This window comes from Sebastes fasciatus, chromosome 18, assembly GCF_043250625.1.
Source record: "Sebastes fasciatus isolate fSebFas1 chromosome 18, fSebFas1.pri, whole genome shotgun sequence".
NCBI classification, from domain to species: Eukaryota; Metazoa; Chordata; class Actinopteri; order Perciformes; family Sebastidae; genus Sebastes; species Sebastes fasciatus.
In genome coordinates this window covers 17,781,579-17,802,174 of record NC_133812.1, presented here as the reverse complement: position 1 = coordinate 17,802,174, position 20,596 = coordinate 17,781,579, and the positions used below count along the sequence as shown (strand labels likewise).

General features: G+C 38.0%; 2 protein-coding genes and 1 long non-coding RNA gene across 4 annotated transcripts in view; 1 reads left to right on the top strand and 2 right to left on the bottom strand.

Annotated features, from left to right (window-relative positions):
• The window catches only part of LOC141755648 (uncharacterized), a 104,719-nt gene that overhangs the window by 63,810 nt on the left and 20,313 nt on the right, over positions 1–20,596 (top strand). The window lies entirely within an intron of this gene.
• Positions 1,501–9,506, bottom strand: LOC141755643 (hydroperoxide isomerase ALOXE3-like). Its single transcript, XM_074614688.1, has 14 exons — positions 9,291–9,506; positions 8,272–8,476; positions 8,054–8,135; positions 7,834–7,956; positions 7,580–7,683; positions 5,923–6,095; positions 5,619–5,762; positions 5,243–5,446; positions 3,877–3,963; positions 3,574–3,740; positions 3,340–3,461; positions 3,118–3,218; positions 2,693–2,863; positions 1,501–2,562 (listed from the first exon to the last, which is right to left on the bottom strand). Exons 1-14 carry the CDS (start codon positions 9,435–9,437, stop codon positions 2,383–2,385), a joined length of 2,010 nt encoding a protein of 669 aa, XP_074470789.1. The 5' UTR covers positions 9,438–9,506; the 3' UTR covers positions 1,501–2,382.
• Positions 10,231–19,399, bottom strand: LOC141755644 (hydroperoxide isomerase ALOXE3-like). Of its 2 annotated transcripts, XM_074614689.1 has the most exons (14): positions 18,858–19,098; positions 17,611–17,815; positions 17,393–17,474; positions 17,149–17,271; positions 16,928–17,031; positions 15,793–15,965; positions 15,489–15,632; positions 15,113–15,316; positions 13,196–13,282; positions 12,884–13,050; positions 12,650–12,771; positions 12,428–12,528; positions 12,004–12,174; positions 10,234–11,910 (listed from the first exon to the last, which is right to left on the bottom strand). In XM_074614689.1, exons 1-14 carry the CDS (start codon positions 19,002–19,004, stop codon positions 11,731–11,733), a joined length of 2,010 nt encoding a protein of 669 aa, XP_074470790.1. In that variant the 5' UTR covers positions 19,005–19,098; the 3' UTR covers positions 10,234–11,730. The 2 variants fall into 2 exon arrangements, with proteins under 2 accessions (XP_074470791.1, XP_074470790.1); XM_074614690.1 differs by lacking the exon at positions 13,196–13,282 and having other exon boundaries at positions 10,231–11,910; positions 18,858–19,399.

Sequence of the window (20,596 nt, the reverse complement as noted above, 5' to 3'; positions counted from 1 at the left end):
CTTATCAAAACGAGAGAGAGAGAGGCTACAACTTAGAATCACAGTATGTCATCTCAAAGGAATTTACAGTCCCACAAGTTTGCAAAGAAAACCGCTATACAACGGCATCGGGATCACAATGTTCATCTGATTGGAGGGGCTTAGGACAGAGAGAGGAGAGGAGAGAGCTGGAGTTTTTTTGCCTTTTCCAGAAACCATCTACCCTGGGGTATCACTTGAATTACAATATGTTGAAAGGCTATTGTGCAATTTTTGCCCAATGATGCAAAAAACAAAACTGCCTACCTCAACTTTAATTGAACTTGTTTGCACTTGCCCTCAAGTACTTAATAAACCTTGCCTGGCTTACCTTTGGTAGACTTGACCGGAGCACAATTCCTGTGATGCAGCACACAGTTCTGTCAGTACAATTGCTTTAACCTCTTCATCATGTTGACTGCAAATGGCTGGTACATTTGCAGACGGTCCTTTAATTGTCCCTCAGAGTCTGGCCAGTCATGGACGTACATCTCTGCTGATCACTCGTTGAATCTGTTTTAAGCTTCACTTGTGATTCAAAGAATTGCTGAGACACACCATGGCTTTGTAAAGTTTATCGAAGGCTAAAATGTTCCTAATTTCATGCTTGGAGGTTAACTAAATGCCTACAATATCTGGGGGGAGAGTAAATCTTTCATAAATTCCCATCACTCTTGGTTTAACAATCATTGCATTAAAACTAGAAGTATCACACTGTGTATTGTCTGATTACATGTTACTGTAATGACATGTTCACAGGATTTTTTCCTTAGTTCAGAACATTATTCTGAGTAGAATTACTGGTGAAATAACCTGAATAACTAAAGTAGTGTTTTCACTCATTTTCTCCGCCAAGCATAAAACTGGGAGGAGATTACAGTATGTGTTCAGTCATGTTGTGTGTGCGTGCGTAAGTGAGTGTGTGCATCCTTCTGTCTATCCATGGCTAATCTCGCATACTACTGGACCCATCAGCCTAATATTTTTTATGCTCATTTATGACTGTTTATGCTCAAGGACCTCCCAGGGTTGCGGTGATTCACACTGCTTAAAAAAACCTTGTGAATCATTTTTGTAAAGATTATTTTATGGCTTTTTTTGATAGGACAGTGGATAGACTGGAAAGGGTGAGAGAGAGGGGGCGACATGCAGCAAAGGGCCGCGGGTCGGATTCGAACCCAGTCAGCTGTGGTAAGGACTCAGCCTTGGTGTATGGGTGCCTGCTCTACCAGGTGAGCTACCGGGACACCCTAAAAACCTGTTTTATTGACTGATTTATACCGTCATTGACTGCTGACTCCTCACTCCTCTTGACCGGCTGGGAGGAGCTGCAAGTGATCAACATCTGCTTCAGTTTGGAATCTTGTTTCTGCTTGGGATTGGGAATTGTTCCTGTCCAGAGATCTGCACTCTACTGAGTGCACTTTTCCAGTTACATATTTTTTTACTCTTGCTCAAGTTATGTTGACTTTTACCCCTCTCTTTTTCAATCAATATGTTTATTGATTTTCACTTAGCGATGACAATAATCATTACACAGGGCAGTGTTATAGCATATCAATACAAACATAATGAATACAACTCACAAATGTACTATGCATCCCTCCCTTCCCATCACCCCTTTCCCACATTCACCTATCTGATTTTGTATAGAAGTGATGGCCTACACAAGCAAGTTATATGTAACAGGTGAAAATAGAAAAGCAAGAGCAGCAACAAACAAAACTAAAACAAACAAATAATGATGTCAATATTTTTTTTAGTTGTAGTTCCCTGGTTTAAAATGGTCCACTCATAAGGCAAAAAGAGAACATAAATAATCGCAGCTCATGAGAGGGGTACCTGTTCATTTTTCTTTTTATCCAATCTTTTTGTTCAATTGCAATTCCACTTTCATTTCTACAATAACTCTCATAATTGGCAATATATGGCCAATTTAGACTGCAAAATATGCAAATGAATAGTCTTAGATAGATAACGGTTCATACTGGTGAAGCTTTGACCTTTTTATCAGGTCAAGACGATTTCCTGTATTATTATAAGGAGTACCAAACAATTATAATTCATCACATTATGTCATCACTGATCAGCAGATGTTTGCTGTTTTGGACATATCTTGAGTCCAAGATTTAACATTTGCTACCCAAACTGCTCATTTAAGTTATTTGTCAACATATGTCTATGTAATACACAAAAATGCACACAAAGATACAGATACCCTACCATAGGCCCACTTAAAATGAATCAGCCTGGAATATAGTCATCCAGAGTTTAACACACAACCCAGCATGCAAGACAGGTATTAAAAAGGTATTGGTATTATTGACTAATGCTGACAGATAAAAATGGCTTTATCAGGCTTAGTTAAATAGTTACACTGTTCTCTATCTCAGTAGGGTTCAGGTATGTGTAGGGTACTTCAAGCTGCAAGTTTCTTGTAGTAATTTCTTCAGTGAGGCAGGACAACTGTGCTCGAAATTTCTCAATCATCTGCTTAGGGGCAGGCTCATCGAATCGGTCTTCGGGGTATGTGCCCAAGGGAACCTGCCACAATGACAAAACATTGTGACCTGATAACATCAGACTGACACTGTATTTTTTTTGGTACAAATCTTTTGAAGCACTCTAAAAATGTGGATGGGTTATAATGAGCGTTGATCATCACCACACTTACCTCGTCAGTGTAGTTGTTTGAAAGTACCCAAAGCAATGACACAAATATTGCTGTCTCTCCAGCATCTGGGAGGGCCTCCAAAATTGTCTTCATGCTTGACTGCCCCTTAGTGGTTGGAGGAGGTTTGTGCAGCAGGGGCGGGGCATTGGGCATCCAGGAGGAGTAGTCAAACTAAGTAATGGAAAAAGGCTTCAATATGTATCAGCTATGATAGAAAACTAATTCAATAAACTTATTCTAATGTTAAACATTACAGAAAAAGGTGTGTAAACCTACATAGGAAATGCAACCTTTGCACCATAATGCTCAGCTAAAAGAAATATGTGATGAAGCAGATCTGTCAAATTTTCCACACATTTAACATGTAAAAACAAACTTATACTTGATCAAACATCAATACATATTCCATTGTGCCAACTATTTACCTGCCCACTGTTTACTGCAGCATGTTGAGCTGTCGCTGTGAAGATCACCATGGTGATGAACTTGATCACTTCCTCAACAGTATGAAAGCCTGCTGGAATCCCTGTAGGCAGCACAATCATTATCAGTTTTTTCCCCAGTAATTAATATGAATTGATAATAATTAATAATTTATGACTACAGTGTATATATACAGTATGTGTGTTTATGAATGACTTCAATACCTGAGGCTTTGTTTCCTAAGAAGCCATGTGTGAATATCTCACTGATCCAATCCTGCAGCTCAGTGTCTTTACACACCTCACTGTCTGAGGGATAATAGTACTCCACTACTGCCTTCACAAAGCTGGTGGACACAGAATAATTTGATTTTAAATTGTTGCATGTGAAAAAGACAGACTCTAAGCTGTTGCTTGTAAAATCAGTGTGGACAGTTGCAATATGTATACAACGATAACCTGTTGATGATGTTCCACAGCTTCAGGCCATCATCTCTGTAGTAGAAGTTGGGGATAGACTCCAGTCCTCGTGCAGTGATGTTCTCTGGCAGACAGAGGGAGCTGTAGGTCGTTTCAGAGTGAGCCCTTCTCATGAGCTCTGTCAGTCCGTCATTTCCAAGTGAACTCTATAAATCAATAATGCATAAATATTTACCATCAAACACAAGTAAAAAAAATCAAAAGCTAAAATTTGATTTGCAATGGCGCAATACAATTGAAATAGTCTGAATATTCAGAAATATGTATTTTAAAGAGCCATACGTTAGTAAGAAACCCATCAGGTCCATAAAGAATTTTGCGGGCTCCATTGTTTGCGAACAGAGTGTACCGGAAGTGTGGAAACAGCAGCTGTATAGACAAAGGGAAGAATCTTAAAATTCAAAGTAAGATGCTTATTTGAGCAAACAACAGACAGCACATCCTGGGTGTGTTGATGACCAAAGGAAGCCATAAGTAAACAAAGACTAAAAACAGGCTTTCTTCAAGTGTTTCTTTTACAAGAGTAAACCCTGATGGATACAAAGTTCTTGTCCTCCAACAAGTTAACTGACACTTTAAAAGCTAACAAGCAGAAAACTGAGTGAAAAGTCATTGTCAGAGGGGCATCACCATCAATGGAAAACAATACCACATTCTTAGTAGATATCTTATTTAGGATATAATACTACGGTTGCCTAAATAGAATGGTGGTGTTGAACTCCCCAAATTATTTTTGGTTTGCACTATTAAGACCTTTGCTAAAATGGATAAATGATTATACCATCAATGTATAAAGAGAACTGGATACAGCGTTGTAGGCGGGCTCCCTTTCACTTTTATGAGAGTTGCTCAGTGGCGCATGAAGCCAAAATGACTCGACTACCGAGTGATAAAGTACCCGCATCATCCGTCGATTTTCCACATAAAGTACCAGTATCATCCTGTGATCTTCCGAATCCACTGGGCCCATAGAGCACGTGCAGTAGTGTTTCCTTTAACTCCGCCTCCCAGCCCTCGTTCCAGTCGCGGTCTGGGGATCATTAACGGGAACGGAGGAAGGGGAATAACTCTGGATTCGGCTATTAGTGCATTTTAAAACTTTTAGGATCTAATGATTGAAATAAGGGCTATTCAAGTGTTCCTAGTTGCTTTACCTAAAAAAAATGACCATATATGAATCCGAAAAGTGTGGGAATGCGATGGAACAAATAACATGCAGTATACACTAAGGCTCTGATGTGAGTCTTGTGCTGGGTCTCTACTCTACATGTGCATATAACCCCCACCACCTTTTTTGTTCTTTATTGTTTATTACAAAATTGTATTTATCTATATATCTATGCATTATTCATTAGAAATAGATTTCTTTGAAATTGCCATGTTTATGTGACTATGTTGTGATCAACATGAAATATAAGTAAAGGTACAACGTTATGGGTGTTGACATGGGAACATTTATTTCTTGGCTTCCTCATCTCTTCTTTCCCTCATTTCCAGTCTGCTCTATCGACTCCCAAATAAAGACATCAAAAAACATAAAAATATACCTGAAAAACGGATCAATAAAAAGCCAGATCACCAGTTCAGATCAAGGGAATAGATAAAAAAAATGTGCACCAGCACTATGACCTCTGATGTGTAATCATACCTTGGAGAGGGGATGAATCACAGAGAAGCTGCGGTAAGCGGCAACTGCATAGACCTCTGCCAGATAGTGAACATTCATGAGGTGATAGACTGCTTGATGATCCATGGAATCTGCATTTTTCATAAACATCTTGACTAGGAGCCAGTCAGTCTCTGAGTCACTGGGCAGATAGATGGGGTTCTGCTCAGAAGGTTGTTGTTGCAACTGGAATGTGATAAAAACATGTTTCGCTTTTTTATGTTCAAATAGTGCAACAGAACTTCTGAAAACATGCTAATACTGTGGAATGTGATGTGATTATGTGACTAAACCAGGGATTTTACTGAAGTTTGTACAGTATGAATATTGTCAGTGATTTGCTGTATCAGTTAAATACCTGTATTGCAATTGGCATCAGTTTGTTTTCTGGGTTCAAGTAGAGCAAACAGAGACCAGCAGTCACGTGCAGAGGTTCACCATCATTGGCTCTAGGGGGTATTCCATCCATCCTCTTCTGGTCAGAGAGGAAAATATTCCCTCTCTGTATGGGAGGGAAAGACAGAAGAAAGATGTGTTGAAGACATTGAGAGGTATCATAGATTTGTAATAAATCGAGGTAATACGATATAGGGATGATAAAGACACAAATCGTCTCCCAAAGCAAAGATTATCTCCCATTTAAAGCCACTATTCTTTCATACCTCCATTTCCTTCCTCAGAGAGCTTCCCTCTGCCAGGAATGGCTTCACCATCTCCTCTGTGACTGGAAAGTTTGGTGGAATCTCTGAGCAGCGCTTGATCACATTAGGGTTGACTCCATTCAGAAACTGGGATCCATAAAAGTCATCTTCCTTCCAGTGCTCTGTAACATACTCTGGAAGAATATGTTATATAATATAATATCTAATATCTAGAATAGTCTAAACATTTTTCTTTCTTTTGTACGTTTGGGGTTACAGACAGGGTCTGAAATTAACTCTTTTCACTGCCTGCCGCTGTGGCAGGCAAGTAAAGTTTTTTGTCTGCCACTCAGATTTCTTTTCTGCCACTTTTGAAATCTATGCGCTAAATGAAGGAATAACATTTTTGATTGGATGTCATTCAATGGTCGATATATTTTACCCAAAAAACATTGTATGCATGGTAAATTAAAGTGTTCAAATTACATCGTGGCTTCCTGGGAAGCCCTATTTTTTTGGAGAGGGAGGGTACTGTACAAAGTACTGTACTGTACTTTGTTATTGTCATCTATAGTGGTTATTTGCATAAAACCACAATTCAAATGATTATGATTATTTAAATATTTGCTTTGATTAAAAAAAGTGTTGGAAGTTAAACAAGTAATAATTACCTCTCTAATATCTATTTTCTTTTGCTGTGTATACAACAAACAACTGTATTTATTGAAGTCTCTCTCTACTTTTGAACACATGATAACGTTATTTACCTTCTCCCGATAGTCATTTTTTTAGTCAGCAGAATTTGAACGCCTCGCAATTCTAATAACTCAATGGCACCTCCTTTAACGTTAGTAGCTCCATTATTTATCCAAGCAGGACTGCGCTGCCAACCTGCTTCTAACAGGTAACGTTACTAGCTCTCCTCCTCAGTGTAGCATTATCAGGAAAAAATAGGGTGCGTCCCTCAGGTTTAGTAGCATCATGCTGTTGAGTACTTTTTTTCTTTCCATTGTGGCTCCAGTCTCAAACAAACGGAAACATGATGAACACGAACATGATTGTGCATGTGTAACTGTGGGAAAGCATCAATACAGAGGACTTAATTGTCACAGAGGCATGAGATGCCAAGGAATCGGATAACTAAGAACCTGTTCTTAACGTGAACCGGTTCTCTATTCCCATCTCTAGCATTTTCCCTGTCTGCCAAAGTGGCGGTTGGCCTGACGATTTTTTTTCATTCTGGTTACAGACACTGTCTCCACCTCCCTACACTCGTATTGTAAGTGTGAGTGTAATTTATTTGCCAAAAAAAAGACAAAACACACAATGAACAAAGCTAAAGATGAATTTGACTGATTACATTATTTATTTTTTCTTCAAATTTTCTTTAGATATTGCAATAATATTGTTACCATGAATTGTTTTGGCCACGATAATCGTGAGGTGTCGTGAAAATCTGATATTGTGACAGCCCTATTTGAAGTACAACATGATGATCATGGTCATTTAACTAAAAACAAGATTGTTGTTTTTTTTGTGAAATGTTTTTACTTTTAGAAAACTAATCGTTTTACCCAACAGGAACAACATCTATATCTATCTGTTGTTATGAAACTATGACAATGACATTGTTGAGGTGAGTTACGCTGCAGAATAGGAAAATAGGAAAAACATCTACCTGACATTGTTGTCTTTTTCCACCAGAAGATTTTTTTCATGTCGTCGATGCTTTCCCATTTTTTAGTAGATCCAATCAGCCCCTTAAGCTTGAGTTCAATACCACTGAAGTAAGACAGGGTAAAACAATTGGTAAACACAATACAGAATTAAACAGTATACTGATATTAATGCTTCAAACTTTACTTTTTGCCTCAAAGCAGACACTATATTGGAACCCGGTTATGTCCATCGTATATATCTATGTAGACCCACGTTGTTATTTGTGCAAAAACTACTTCAGCTGATTTGCACATAGAGAAGCGGATATCAGCTGGGAACTCAGACGGATGATTGAAATGGTTGATGTTGGGTAGTCCTTCAGCCAAAATCTTCCATCTAATAAAACAAATACAGTTACCGAAAAGCACATCGACATTTCTCCAGATAAACTTCCGAGACAAACTGCAGCTGTACTGCTCACATGAAAACTTACTGGTATAAGCTCTTTTTAAGTGTCAGCTCTTTTTCCCGTTGGGCAGTCAACAGGGGATGTTCCTCCTCAAAAACCTTCATGGCTGAGACATGAAAAGAATATAACGCACATAACAAAATTGTCTACAAAACAAACAAAAAACTGTGTGAAAACAAGTGATATCTATAAATTAATATTAATTATCTATATATCAATTGTTTTGGGAATTTGAGGCAGACCTCTCCCTCCTCTCAGCTCCACCGGTTCTCCCCTGGAGATCCATCTGTAACAGGGGAAGAGAATGACATCTCCCTCTGGAGTCGTCACCACTATTTTGGAGAAGTACCACTCATCTTCTGGGAGAAACAAAAGAGGATCTTTCTCCATCTTGACCAGCAGAAGTTTCCCCAGGGACAAATTGGTTTTCACGGTGTAGTTCCCTGTCTTGGAATAAGAGCAAAGTATGTGGAACATTTGTTCTTCTACAATGGTGTTTTCAGTCAGTCAAGTAAAGGCTTTTATATGGTCAACTCAAACATCTTATGAAGGAAAAAACTGCAAATAAACTCACAAATACAATATAATACAGAATACAAAATATTTAGTAGACCATGAGATAGGCAAGCATTTAAAGAGTACATACGTCTGCCAAGACTGGACAGTCGTCTAAAGTTGTTATTTTAATATAAAAAATGTAGAAACCTGGATCCAAATAAAAGTACATATAGAGATAGACAATCATGCCAACTGGCTGGTGAAAGCCCTGCTTTTTTACAGAATATATAAATCCTGTCTGGTAATATTTAGACTTTTTACAATAGTGGCTTTTTTTCAAATGAGTTATACTCTGACTCTGACAACTGAATTTATATTTATCATGTGACTGTAGCACCATAAGTGGCAGGTGAAGTGTGATTCGATTGTGTTTATACATGCACCTGACATTTCCTTTTTACTTGCAGCTGCACAGTCTGTGTAAGAGTTACGGTGGTTAATGTCAGATGGGCCACACCTTGAAGAAGAATTTGGCAACACACTATAGATTGCAACATGATGATGCTATTTGTTATGTATACCATATTTGTTATGTATACCATGTTAAATTAAGGTAAATCTGATGTACACTAATTAGTCATTAGATATAGACAAATACTATCGCAACATATAGAGTATGTATGCAGAAATAAAAGCCATTACATTGTCCCAGACCTAATTTGAGAATCACTATATGAGCAATGTTCAACTGGATTCAACTTACTGTCCCAGTTGTAAAGTCGGTGCCAAAGTTGTCCAGCTCAGTTCGCTCACTTTGTCCTTCAGTTCCAAATAAGGTGACATATATGTGGTCCCATGTTCCTGCATATTGCTTGTCACCTGTTGTCACGTCTAGCTTGTACTCAGCCATAGTCACTCTGTGAAAACTATCTAGAAAAAGAAACAAATTTAGATTTCTAAATTGCAGAGTGAAGTAACTCTAAATGTGGCAGATGTTGTCTGTTCGTTTTTTAGTGTTTATATATGCAGCTGTAGAGGGTGAGGGATTGGCACAGCAGTTGTAATAAACCACCCCTTCTTGCACCTGCCAAAAAAACAACAACAAGCCTGTACAGAATTAATTGAGGATACATGGGAAACAGGAATGGGGACAGTTATACTAAAGTTTACAGGTTCACATGCTCCAGGGTATCAGAGGTTCTTAAGCAATGGCACGAACCACGAAGCAACAAAGACGATCTGGGTGTGGTTTGTGTTTCTTTGTTTCTTTTCAGACATATGGTCGGATAAAAAGCTGGCTTTTTGAGAGCGTTTAAATGTCATAACAAACAGGCCACTATTTCCATGTAGCACTACAGTCCAAACTTTATACTACAGCAGCCATGGTTGTGAACACACACTGGCTGTAAAGTTTATCGAAGGCTAAAATGTTCCTAATTTCATGCTGGGAGGTTAACTAAATGCCTACAATCTCTTGGGGGAGAGTAAATCTTTCATAAATTCCCATCACTCTTGGTTTAACAATCATTGTATGAAAACTAAGAATACCACACTGTGTATTGTCTGATTACATGTTACTGTAATGACATGTTCACAGGATTTTTTCCTTAGTTCAGAACATTAGTCTGAGTAGAATTACTGATGAAGTAACCTGAGTAACTAAAGTAGTGTTTTCACTCATTTTCTCCGCCAAGCATAAAACTGGGAGGAGATTATGTGTTCAGTCATGTTGTGTGTGCGTGCGTGAGTGAGTGTGTGCATCCATCTGTCTATCCATGGCTGATCTCGCATACTACTGGACCGCTCAGCCTAATATTTTTGTGCTCATTTATGACTGTTTGAGCTGAAGGACCTCTCGTGGTTGCGGTGATTCACACTTTTTGAAAAAACAATGTGAATCATTTTGTTAAAGATTATTTTAGGGCTTTTTTTGATAGGACAGTGGATAGACTGGAAAGGGTGAGAGAGAGGGGGGCGACATGCAGCAAAGGGCCGCGGGTCGGATTCGAACCCAGGCCACTGTGATAAGGACTCAGCCTTGGTATATGGGTGCCCGCTCTACCAGGTGAGCTACCGGGACACCCTAAAAACCTGTTTTATTGACTGATTTATACCGTCATTGACTGCTGACTCCTCACTCCTCTTGACCGGCTGGGAGGAGCTGCAAGTGATCAACATCTGCTTCAGTTTGGAATCTTGTTTCTGCTTGGGATTGGGAATTGTTCCTGTCCAGAGATCTGCACTCTACTGAGTGCACTTTTCCAGTTACATATTTTTTTACTCTTGCTCAAGTTATGTTGACTTTTACCCCTCTCTTTTTTAATCAATATGTTTATTGATTTTCACTTAGCAATGACAATAATCATTACACAGGGCAGTGTTATAGCATATCAATACAAACATAATGAATACAACTCACAAATGCACTATGCATCCCTCCCTTCCCATCACCCCTTTCCCACATTCACCTATCTGATATTGTTTAGAAGTGATGGCCTACACAAGCAAGTTATATGTAACAGGTGAAAATAGAAAAGGAAGAGCAGTAACAAACAAAACTAAAACAAACAAATAATGATGTCAATAATTTTTTTAGTTGTAGTTCCCTGGTATAAGATGGTCCACCCATAAGGCAAAAAGAAAAAAAAAATAATCGCATCTCGAGAGAGGGGTACCTGTTAGTTTTTCTTCATATCCAATCTTTTTGTTCAATTGCAATTCCACTTTCATTTCTACAATAGCTCTCATAATTGGCAATATTGGCCCTTCCAATTCCAATTCCAATTTAGACTGCAAAATATGCAAATGAATAGCTTAGATAGTTAAAGGTTCATACTGGTGAAGCTTTGACCTTTTTATCAGGTCAAGACGATTTCCTGTATTATTATAAGGAGTACCAAACAATTATATTTCATCACATTATGTCATCACTGATCAGCAGATGTTTGCTGTTTTGGACATATCTTTAGTCCAAGATTTAACATTTGCTACCCAAACTGCTAATTTAAGTTATTTGTCACCATATGTCTTTGTAATACATAATTCACACAAAGATACAGATACCCTACCATAGGCCCACTTAACATGAATCAGCCTAGAATATAGTGGTCAAGAGTTTAACACACAACCCAGCATGCAAGACAGGTGTTGGTATTATTGACTAACGCTGATAGATAAAAATGGCTTTATCAGGCTTAGTAGTGTTAAATAGTTATACTGTTCTCTATCTCAGTAGGGTTCAGGTATGTGTAGGGTACTTCAAGCTGCAAGTTTCTTGTAGTAATTTCTTCAGTGAGGCAGGACAACTGTGCTTGAATTTCCTTAATCATCTGCTTAGGGGCAGGCTCATCGAATCGGTCTTCGGGGTATGTGCCCAAGGGAACCTGCCACAATGACAAAACATAAAATCAGATTGACACTGTATTTTGTTTGGTATAATTTGGATTATAATGAGCGTTGATCATCACCACACTTACCTCGTCAGTGTACTTGTTTGAAAGTACCCAAGGCAATGCCACAAATGTTGCTGTCTCTCCAACATCTGGGAGGGCCTCCAAAATTGTCTTCATGCTTGACTGCCCCTTAGTGGTTGGAGGAGGTTTGTGCAGCAGGGGCGGGGCATTGGGCACCCAGGAGTAGTAGTCAAACTAAGTAATGAAAAAAGTTTCAATATGTATCAGCTTTGATAGAAAACCAATTCAATAAATGGATTCTAATGTTAAACATTACAGAAAAAGGTGTGTAAACCTTCATAGGAAATGCAACCTTTGCACCATAATGCTCAGCTAAAAGAAATATGTGATGAAGCAGATCTGTCAAATTTTCCTCACATTTAACGTGTAAAAACAAACTTATACTTGATCAAACATAAATACATATTCCATTGTGCCAACTATTTACCTGCCCACTGTTTACTGCAGCATGTTGAGCCGTCGCTGTGAAGATCACCATGGTGATGAACTTGATCACTTCCTCCACTGTATGAAAGCCTGCTGGAATCCCTGTAGGCAGCACAATCATTATCAGTTTTTTTCCCAGTAATTAATATGAATTGATAATAATTAATAATTTATGACTACAGTGTATATATACAGTATGTGTGTTTATGAATGACTTCAATACCTGAGGCTTTGTTTCCTAAGAAGCCATGTGTGAATATCTCACTGATCCAATCCTGCAGCTCAGTGTCTTTACACACCTCACTGTCTGAGGAATAATAGTACTCCACTACTGCCTTCACAAAGCTGGTGGACACAGAATAATTTGATTTTAAATTGTTGTATGTGAAAAAGACAGACTCTAAGCTGTTATTTGTAAAATCAATGTGAGCAGTTGCAATATTTATTTAAAGATAACCTGTTGATGATGTTCCACAGCTTCAGGCCATCATCTCTGTAGTAGAAGTTGGGGATAGACTCCAGTCCTCGTGCAGTGATGTTCTCTGGCAGACAGAGGGAGCTGTAGGTCGTTTCAGAGTGAGCCCTTCTCATGAGCTCTGTCAGTCCGTCATTTCCAAGTGAACTCTATAAATCAATAATGCATAAATATTTACCATCAGACACATTTCTTGAAGTTAAAAGAATCAAAGGCTAAAACTTAGTTTTGCAGTGACGCAATATAATTGAAATAGTCTGAATATTCAGAAATATGTATTTTAAAGAGCCATACTTTAGTAAAAACCCCATCAGGTCCCAAAAGAGTTATGCGGCCTCCGGTGTTTACGAACAGAGTGTACCGGAAGTGTGGAAACAGCAGCTGTGTAGACAGAGGGAAGAATCTTAAAAGTCAAAGTAAGATGCTTATATGAACAAACAACAGACAGCACATCCTGGGTGTGTTGATGACCAAAGGAAGCCATAAGCAAACAAAGACTAAAAACAGGTTTTCTTCAAGTGTTTCTTTTACAAGAGTAAACCCTGATGGATACAAAGTTCTTGTTCTGCAACAAGTTAACTGACACTTCAAAAGCTAACAAGCAGAAAACTGAGTGAAAAGTCATTGTCAGAGGGGCATCACCATCAATGGAAAACAATACCACATTCTTAGTAAAGATCTTATTTAGGATATAATACTACGGTTATCTAAATAGAATAGTCGGTTTGAACTCCCCAATTTAGTTTTGCACTATTAAGACCTTTGCTAACATGGATTAAGGATTATACCATCGATGTATAAAGAGAACTGGATACAGCTTTGGAGGTGGGCTCCTGTTCATTTCTATGACAGTTGCTCAGTGGCGCATGAAGCCAAAATGGCTCGACTACCGATTGATAAAGTACCCGGATCATCCGGCGATCTTCTGTATCCATGAGGCCCATAGAGCAGGCGCAGTAGTGTTTCCTTTAACCCCCCTCCCAGCCCTTGCTCCAGCCCTCGCTCCAGCCCTCGCTCCAGCCCTCGCTCCAGCCGCGGTCTGGGGTTCACTCATGAATGGAGGAAGGGAAATAACTCTGGATTTGGTTATTAGTGGATTTTACAACTTTTAGGACCTAACGAAGGGCTATTCAAGTGCTTGTACTTGGGAGTTGATTTACTTTAAAAAAAATTACTCGCTGAGTTACGGACGTCTCTTTCCCAATATAATTCTATGGGAAAAAGTATTTTTGGGACGTCACGTGGCGGACATGGAAGTTGTACTACCACCGTTTGGCTACTACAAACATTTGCATCAAACCCTGGTGCACTTGCTGGGGGATTGGATTAAAAACATACACAATGGCTTAAAAGGGAAAAGAGCCTCTGTGTGATGCTTCTCAATGTGCTGTTTTTTCTAGACATGTCTCAAAAAGATACTCAAATGGGGGAGGGACGATGTTCACTGTAAAAATTTAGAGAATCATATGACTAGCTCTGCAAAGCAAATTTCTTGTATAGTCTGAATGACTGTATATCACAAGGGCAACTTTACATAATAGATGTGGGGTTTAAAAATGGTCAGATTGTGGAGTTAACTAACATAACATCAAAACACAACATTGGCAAACTCAAGTCGTGTGAACAAGTAAATGTTTTCATGCTTCCAAAGCTAGACTTCTTTAGATACTGTCTAATGACCCAATAACCATTAACTTTACTACAAATTAGTTGAGAAAAAACTGATACCATATATGAATCTGAAAAAGTGTGGGATTGAGATGGAACAAATAACATGCAGTATACACTAAGGCTCAGATTCGAGTCTTGTGCTGGGCCTCTACTCTACATGTGCCTATAACCCTCACCACCTTTTTTTCTTCTTTATTGCTTATTACTCATTTTTATTTATCTATATATCTATGCATTATTCATTAGAAATAGATTTCTTTGAAATTGCCATGTTTATGTGACTATGTTGAGATCAACATGAAATATAAGTAAAGGTCCAAAGTTATGGGTGTTGACATGGGAACATTTATTTCTTGGCTTCCTCATCTCTTCTTTCCCTCATTTCCAGTCTCTGCTCTATCGACTCCCAAATAAAGTCATAAAACGCCACAAAATATACCTGAAAAACTGATCAATAAAAAGTCAGATCACCAGTTCAGATCAAGGGAATAGATAGAAAAAATGTGCACCAGCACTATGACCTCTGATGTGTAATCATACCTTGTAGAGGGGATGAATCACAGAGAAGCTGCGGAGAGCGGCAACTGCATAGACCTCTGCCAGAAAGTGAGTGTTCAGGAGGTGATGGACTGCTTGATGATCCATGGAATCTGCATTTTTCATAAACATCTTGACTAGGAGCCAGTCAGTCTCTGAGTCACTGGGCAGATAGATGGGGTTCTGCTCAGAAGGTTGTTGATGCAACTGGAATGTGATAAAACCATTTTTCATTTTTATATGTTCAAATAGTGCAACAGGACTTCTGAAAACATACTAATACTGTGGAATGTGATGTGATTATGTGACTAAACCAGGGATTTTACTGAAGTTTATACAGTATGAATACTGTCAGTGATTTGCTGTTTCAGTTAAATACCTGTATTGCAATTGGCATCAGTTTGTTTTCTGGGTTCAAGTAGAGCAAACAGAGACCAGCAGTCACGTGCAGAGGTTCACCATCATTGGCTCTAGGGGGTATTCCATCCATCCTCTTCTGGTCATAGAGGAAAATATTCCCTCTCTGTATGGGAGGGAAAGACAGAAGAAAGAAGTGTTTACGACGTCAAGAGGTATCACGGATTTGTAATAAATCAAGGTAATATGATATAGGGATGATAAAATCACAAATCGTCTCCCAAAGCAAAGATTATTTCCCATTTAAAGCCACTATTCTTTCATACCTCCATTTCCTTCCTCAGAGAGCTTCCCTCTGCCAGGAACGGCTTCACCATCTCCTCTGTGACTGGAAAGTTTTGGGGAAGCTCTGAGCAGCACTTGATCACATTAGGGTTGACTCCATTCAGAAACTGGTATCCATAAAAGTCATCTTCCTTCCAGTGTTCTGTAACATACTCTGGAAGAATAGCAATTGGCAAATATATAATATAATATTTAATGTTTAAATTTTTAGATGATCCCCGTCATTTAAAAAACAAGTTTGTTGGTTTGTTCCTGGAAGGTTTTTACTTTGTAGAAATTGTTTTACCCAACAGGAACAACATCCTTTATAATGTAATTCAGCATTGTTAAACACATTTTTATAGATTACATCGTGTCATTTATATGTGAGATACAGTAGAGTGCAGTCAGAACTGACAGAATAGATGTTGGAATGGTGCCATCACACAGGGCTAGTGTTGTTTTTTTAATTATTGAACTGTTTTTTTTAAAAAAGAACACATTTCAAGTTAAATGCATAATCATAATTATACAACAAATATTTAACCAAATATATCCTTTTTTAAAATATTGTATTATTAGAAGTGTTTCTTGGTTTTACATCATCCCATAACGACAAATGTCAGCCACCGAGAGTGCGACTGATTTCGAGAGCTGAAGAAAAAAGTTGAAAATAAATCAAATCTATTTTCACCGGACAGAATATGTGGTTTCCCCCTATTTGTTAAAATTTTTTAAATCCAACATAGATTACAGAGATCTTATTACCAAGTCCATCTAATTAATTTAACATGGAGTATATCAACTTTTCTTAAAGGGGAACTACGGCCATTTTTTCAAAATTCAGATATGTTATTCCTATGGTCTAAGACAGTCAAAAAAATATTAGTAAACATGAACAACTCTCTCCCAAATACAAAAACTAGGGTGCTTAAACTCCAACTTGTGATGTCATAGGGTATGAAGTTTGGAGCTGCTCTATAGACAATGAATAGGCAGAGATGTTCTCGATGACACAGAGCACCCACGGGAAGAACAAACTATCATTTCAGTGAATAATGTTGTCATGAAACTATGACAATGATATTGTTGTGTGCAGAATTGCTCTGCAGAACTAGAAAATGGGAAATAATCTACCTGACATTGTTGTCTTTTTCCACCAGAAGATTTTTTTCAGGTCGTCGATGCTTTCCCATTTTTCAGTAGATCCAATCAGCCCCTTAAGCTTGAGTTCAATACCACTGAAGTAAGACAGGGTAAAGAAATGGGTAAACACAATACAGGATTAAACAGTAAAGACATAGACATAGAGAATATGACTATGTTGGAACTCGGTTGTGTCCATCGTATATACCCACATTATCATTTTTGTGTTATCTTTTTCAGTTAATTTGGACTTAGAGAAGTGGATTTCAGCTGGTAGCTCAGACGCATTATTGAAATGGTTGATGTGGGGTAGTCCTTCAGCCAAAATCTTCCATCTAAATAATAATTAAAAAAAATTACTGTAAAGCAATCAACATTTCTCCAGACGAACTTCTGAGACCATAACAGCAGCTCCTCGTTCCTAGTACATACTGTACTGCACGCATGAAAACTTACTGGTAAAATTCCTTTTTAAGTGTCAGCTCTTTTTCCCGTTGGGCAATCAACAGGGGATGTTCCTCCTCAAAAACTTTCATGGCTGAGACATGAAAAGAACATAACGCACATAACAAAATTGTCCACAAAACAAACAAAAAACTGTGTGAAAACAAGTGATATCTATAAATTAATATTAATTATCTATATATCAATTGTTTTGGGAATTTGAGGCAGACCTCTCCCTCCTCTCAGCTCCACCAGTTCTCCCCTGGAGATCCATCTGTAACAGGGGAAGAGAATGACATCTCCCTCTGGAGTCGTCACCACTATTTTGGAGAAGTACCACTCATCTTCTGGGAGAAACAAAAGAGGATCTTTCTCCATCTTGACCAGCAGAAGTTTCCCCAGGGACAAATTGGTTTTCACGGTGTAGTTCCCTGTCTTGGAATAAGAGCAAAGTATGTGGAACATTTGTTCTTTACAATGGTGTTTTCAGACAGTCAAGTAAAGGCTTTCATATGGTCAACTCAAACTGCTTATGAAGGAAAAAAGTGCAAATAAACTCACAAATACAATATTATACAGACGAACACGTAGGCTATGTGTAGTATATACACATTTAACACCAAAATATTTAATAGAACATGAGATAGGCAAGCATTTAAAGAGTACATACGTCTGCCAAGACTCAACAGTCCTCTAAAATTGTTATTTTAATATAAAAAATGTAGAAACCTGGATCCACATTAAAGTACATATAGAGATAGAAAATCATGCCAACTGGCTGGTGAAAGCCCTGATTTTTTTATAGAATTTATAAATCCTGTCTGGTAATATTTAGACTTTTATAACAGTGGCTTTTTTCAGATGAGCTATACTCTGACTTTAACAACTGAATTTAAATGTATAATGTGACTGTAGCACCATAAATGTGAATTGCCATTAGATAGTGTTTGTATATGCACCTGTCATTTCATTTTGGTTGCAGTTGCACAGTCTGTATAAGAGTTACGGTGGTTAAAGTCAGATGGGCCACACCTTGAAGAAGAATTTGACAACTCATCAAATAAGCAAGGCTTACTATATGAAAAACCATATATAAACTTCAACTCATCCATATATTTTATATACTAAATTTAGAAAAGAGAGGATCAAATTTGTTGAAAGAGTGTCCATAAAACTGTGTTATGTCCAATAGATATGTGTAGAACAAACTCTGGAAATTTGCTCGTGTGCCTCACAGCCCTTGAATTATAAACTAAAATGTGAAGTGCTCACTAGATTGCCACAAGATGATGCTATTTGTTATGTATACTTAAGTGTAGTAAATTAAATAAAGGTGAATGTATTGTACTCTTAATTAGTCATAGAGACAAGTTATCCCAGCATATACTGTATGTATGCATAAACAAAAGCCATTACATTGTCCCAGACCTAATCTGAGAATCAATATATGAGCAATGTTCAACTGGATTCAACTTACTGTCCCAGTTGTAAAGTCGGTGCCAAAGTTGTCCAGCTCAGTTCGCTCACTTTGTCCTTCAGTTCCAAATAAGGTGACATATATGTGGTCCCATGTTCCTGCATATTGCTTGTCACCTGTTGTCACCTCTAGCTTGTATTCAGCCATAGTCACTCCGTGGAAACTATCTAGAAAAAGAAACAAATTTAGATCTCTAAATTGCAGAGTGAATGCTCCGATACTCAAAATTCAAAAGAAAACAATAATGACACAGTCTACGTATTAACTTCTTATTTCACAAAATGTTTTAAAAAATTTGCAAATAATTCATTTAACTCCAAATATTCGTCCACAGTCATCCAAAAAGCTTAACACTTAACTTTGTCTTGTATTATCCTGCATACATTGTGACAAGTAAAGTGTTTCGATCATCAACTGTCATACCATGGGGAAAGATGAGTAAAGATTTTACCCATACCTCAGACAGAGGCTGTTTTTACTCTCCTGCAGGTCCAGGTTTTCGCTTTCTGTGGTGTGTTCTTGCTCTCTGTGTCTTTCTCTGCTAAGCCCCTCCACCCTGACTTCAACCTTTTTGTTACTACTGTACATTACATAAGATACGATGTCACTCAGAACTAAATATGTTGTGTTTCTGGTTTTTAACAGCTTGTAGCTATAGAGGGTGAGGGGTTGGAGCAGCAGTTGTACACAACCAGTCATTATGGTTCTACTCTCAGGAATTCTCTACCACATGAACTGCTGTCTGCTACAACAGTGTCTTCTTCTAAAAGCAGACTTAAAACACATCTCGTTTTTCCACCAGCTTATAGTTAGGTTTAAGTGTGTGGTTAGTGAGTAAAACTTATATTTTAGAATTTGTATTATAATTATTTATTTTTTAATGATAGTAATAATATAATAATGATAATACATTGTTATATGTTTATTTTATCTCATGTTTTTTGTATGTAAATCCTGTCGTATGAAATGGGCTATATAAATACACTTGACTAAAACCACAGATTTTGGCCCCAGGCCAAAAAACACCTTTAAATTCTGAGTAAAAAAAAAACCTTGGTGAATATCATTAATGTATGATGAATCATTCATGTAGTAGTCACTTGGTACGCAATAAAAAACACAAAGTGATAGACTGTCAGGGTTGTGAGTGCGAGGCGACTAGTGAAGGACCTATATGCAGATAGTCCAGGCAGACAGGAAGGGTTGCGTGATTTACTGGCGAAAATGAAAATACATAGGCTTATTGATATGGGTAGCAAGTCTGAACCGAATTAACTGAAGGTATAGAAACAGGATCTGAGACACGGACACTGAGCTGACAGACAGCACAAAGATGTGTTTACAATGTGCTAACACTCACAAGTTTAAATTATGTTCAAGTGTCATATACACTCAACATACAGCTACTCCTTCTTTACCTTATAGTGTAGAGCTCAGACTATACAGCAGAGCAGTGAGCTGACAATCATCAGGAATGCTGTCTGTTTGCACTGTGCTTAAGCCCAATGTTAAATACTATATGCAAATATCATCAACTGTTCAGCTAATCCTTCTTTATCTCCTAGTGTACGCTGTAATTGGATTAACTGAATATTAAGAAATGTGCAAAAATAGCGTAATGGAGGTGTGGGATCAGCAGCTGTACAGACTGTTCTCAGACAACATAAAAGTGGACTGGTGATAGATCGCCTGATGTTTAGAAATCTGCATTTCTAAAAAATATCTTGGCCAGCAGCCAG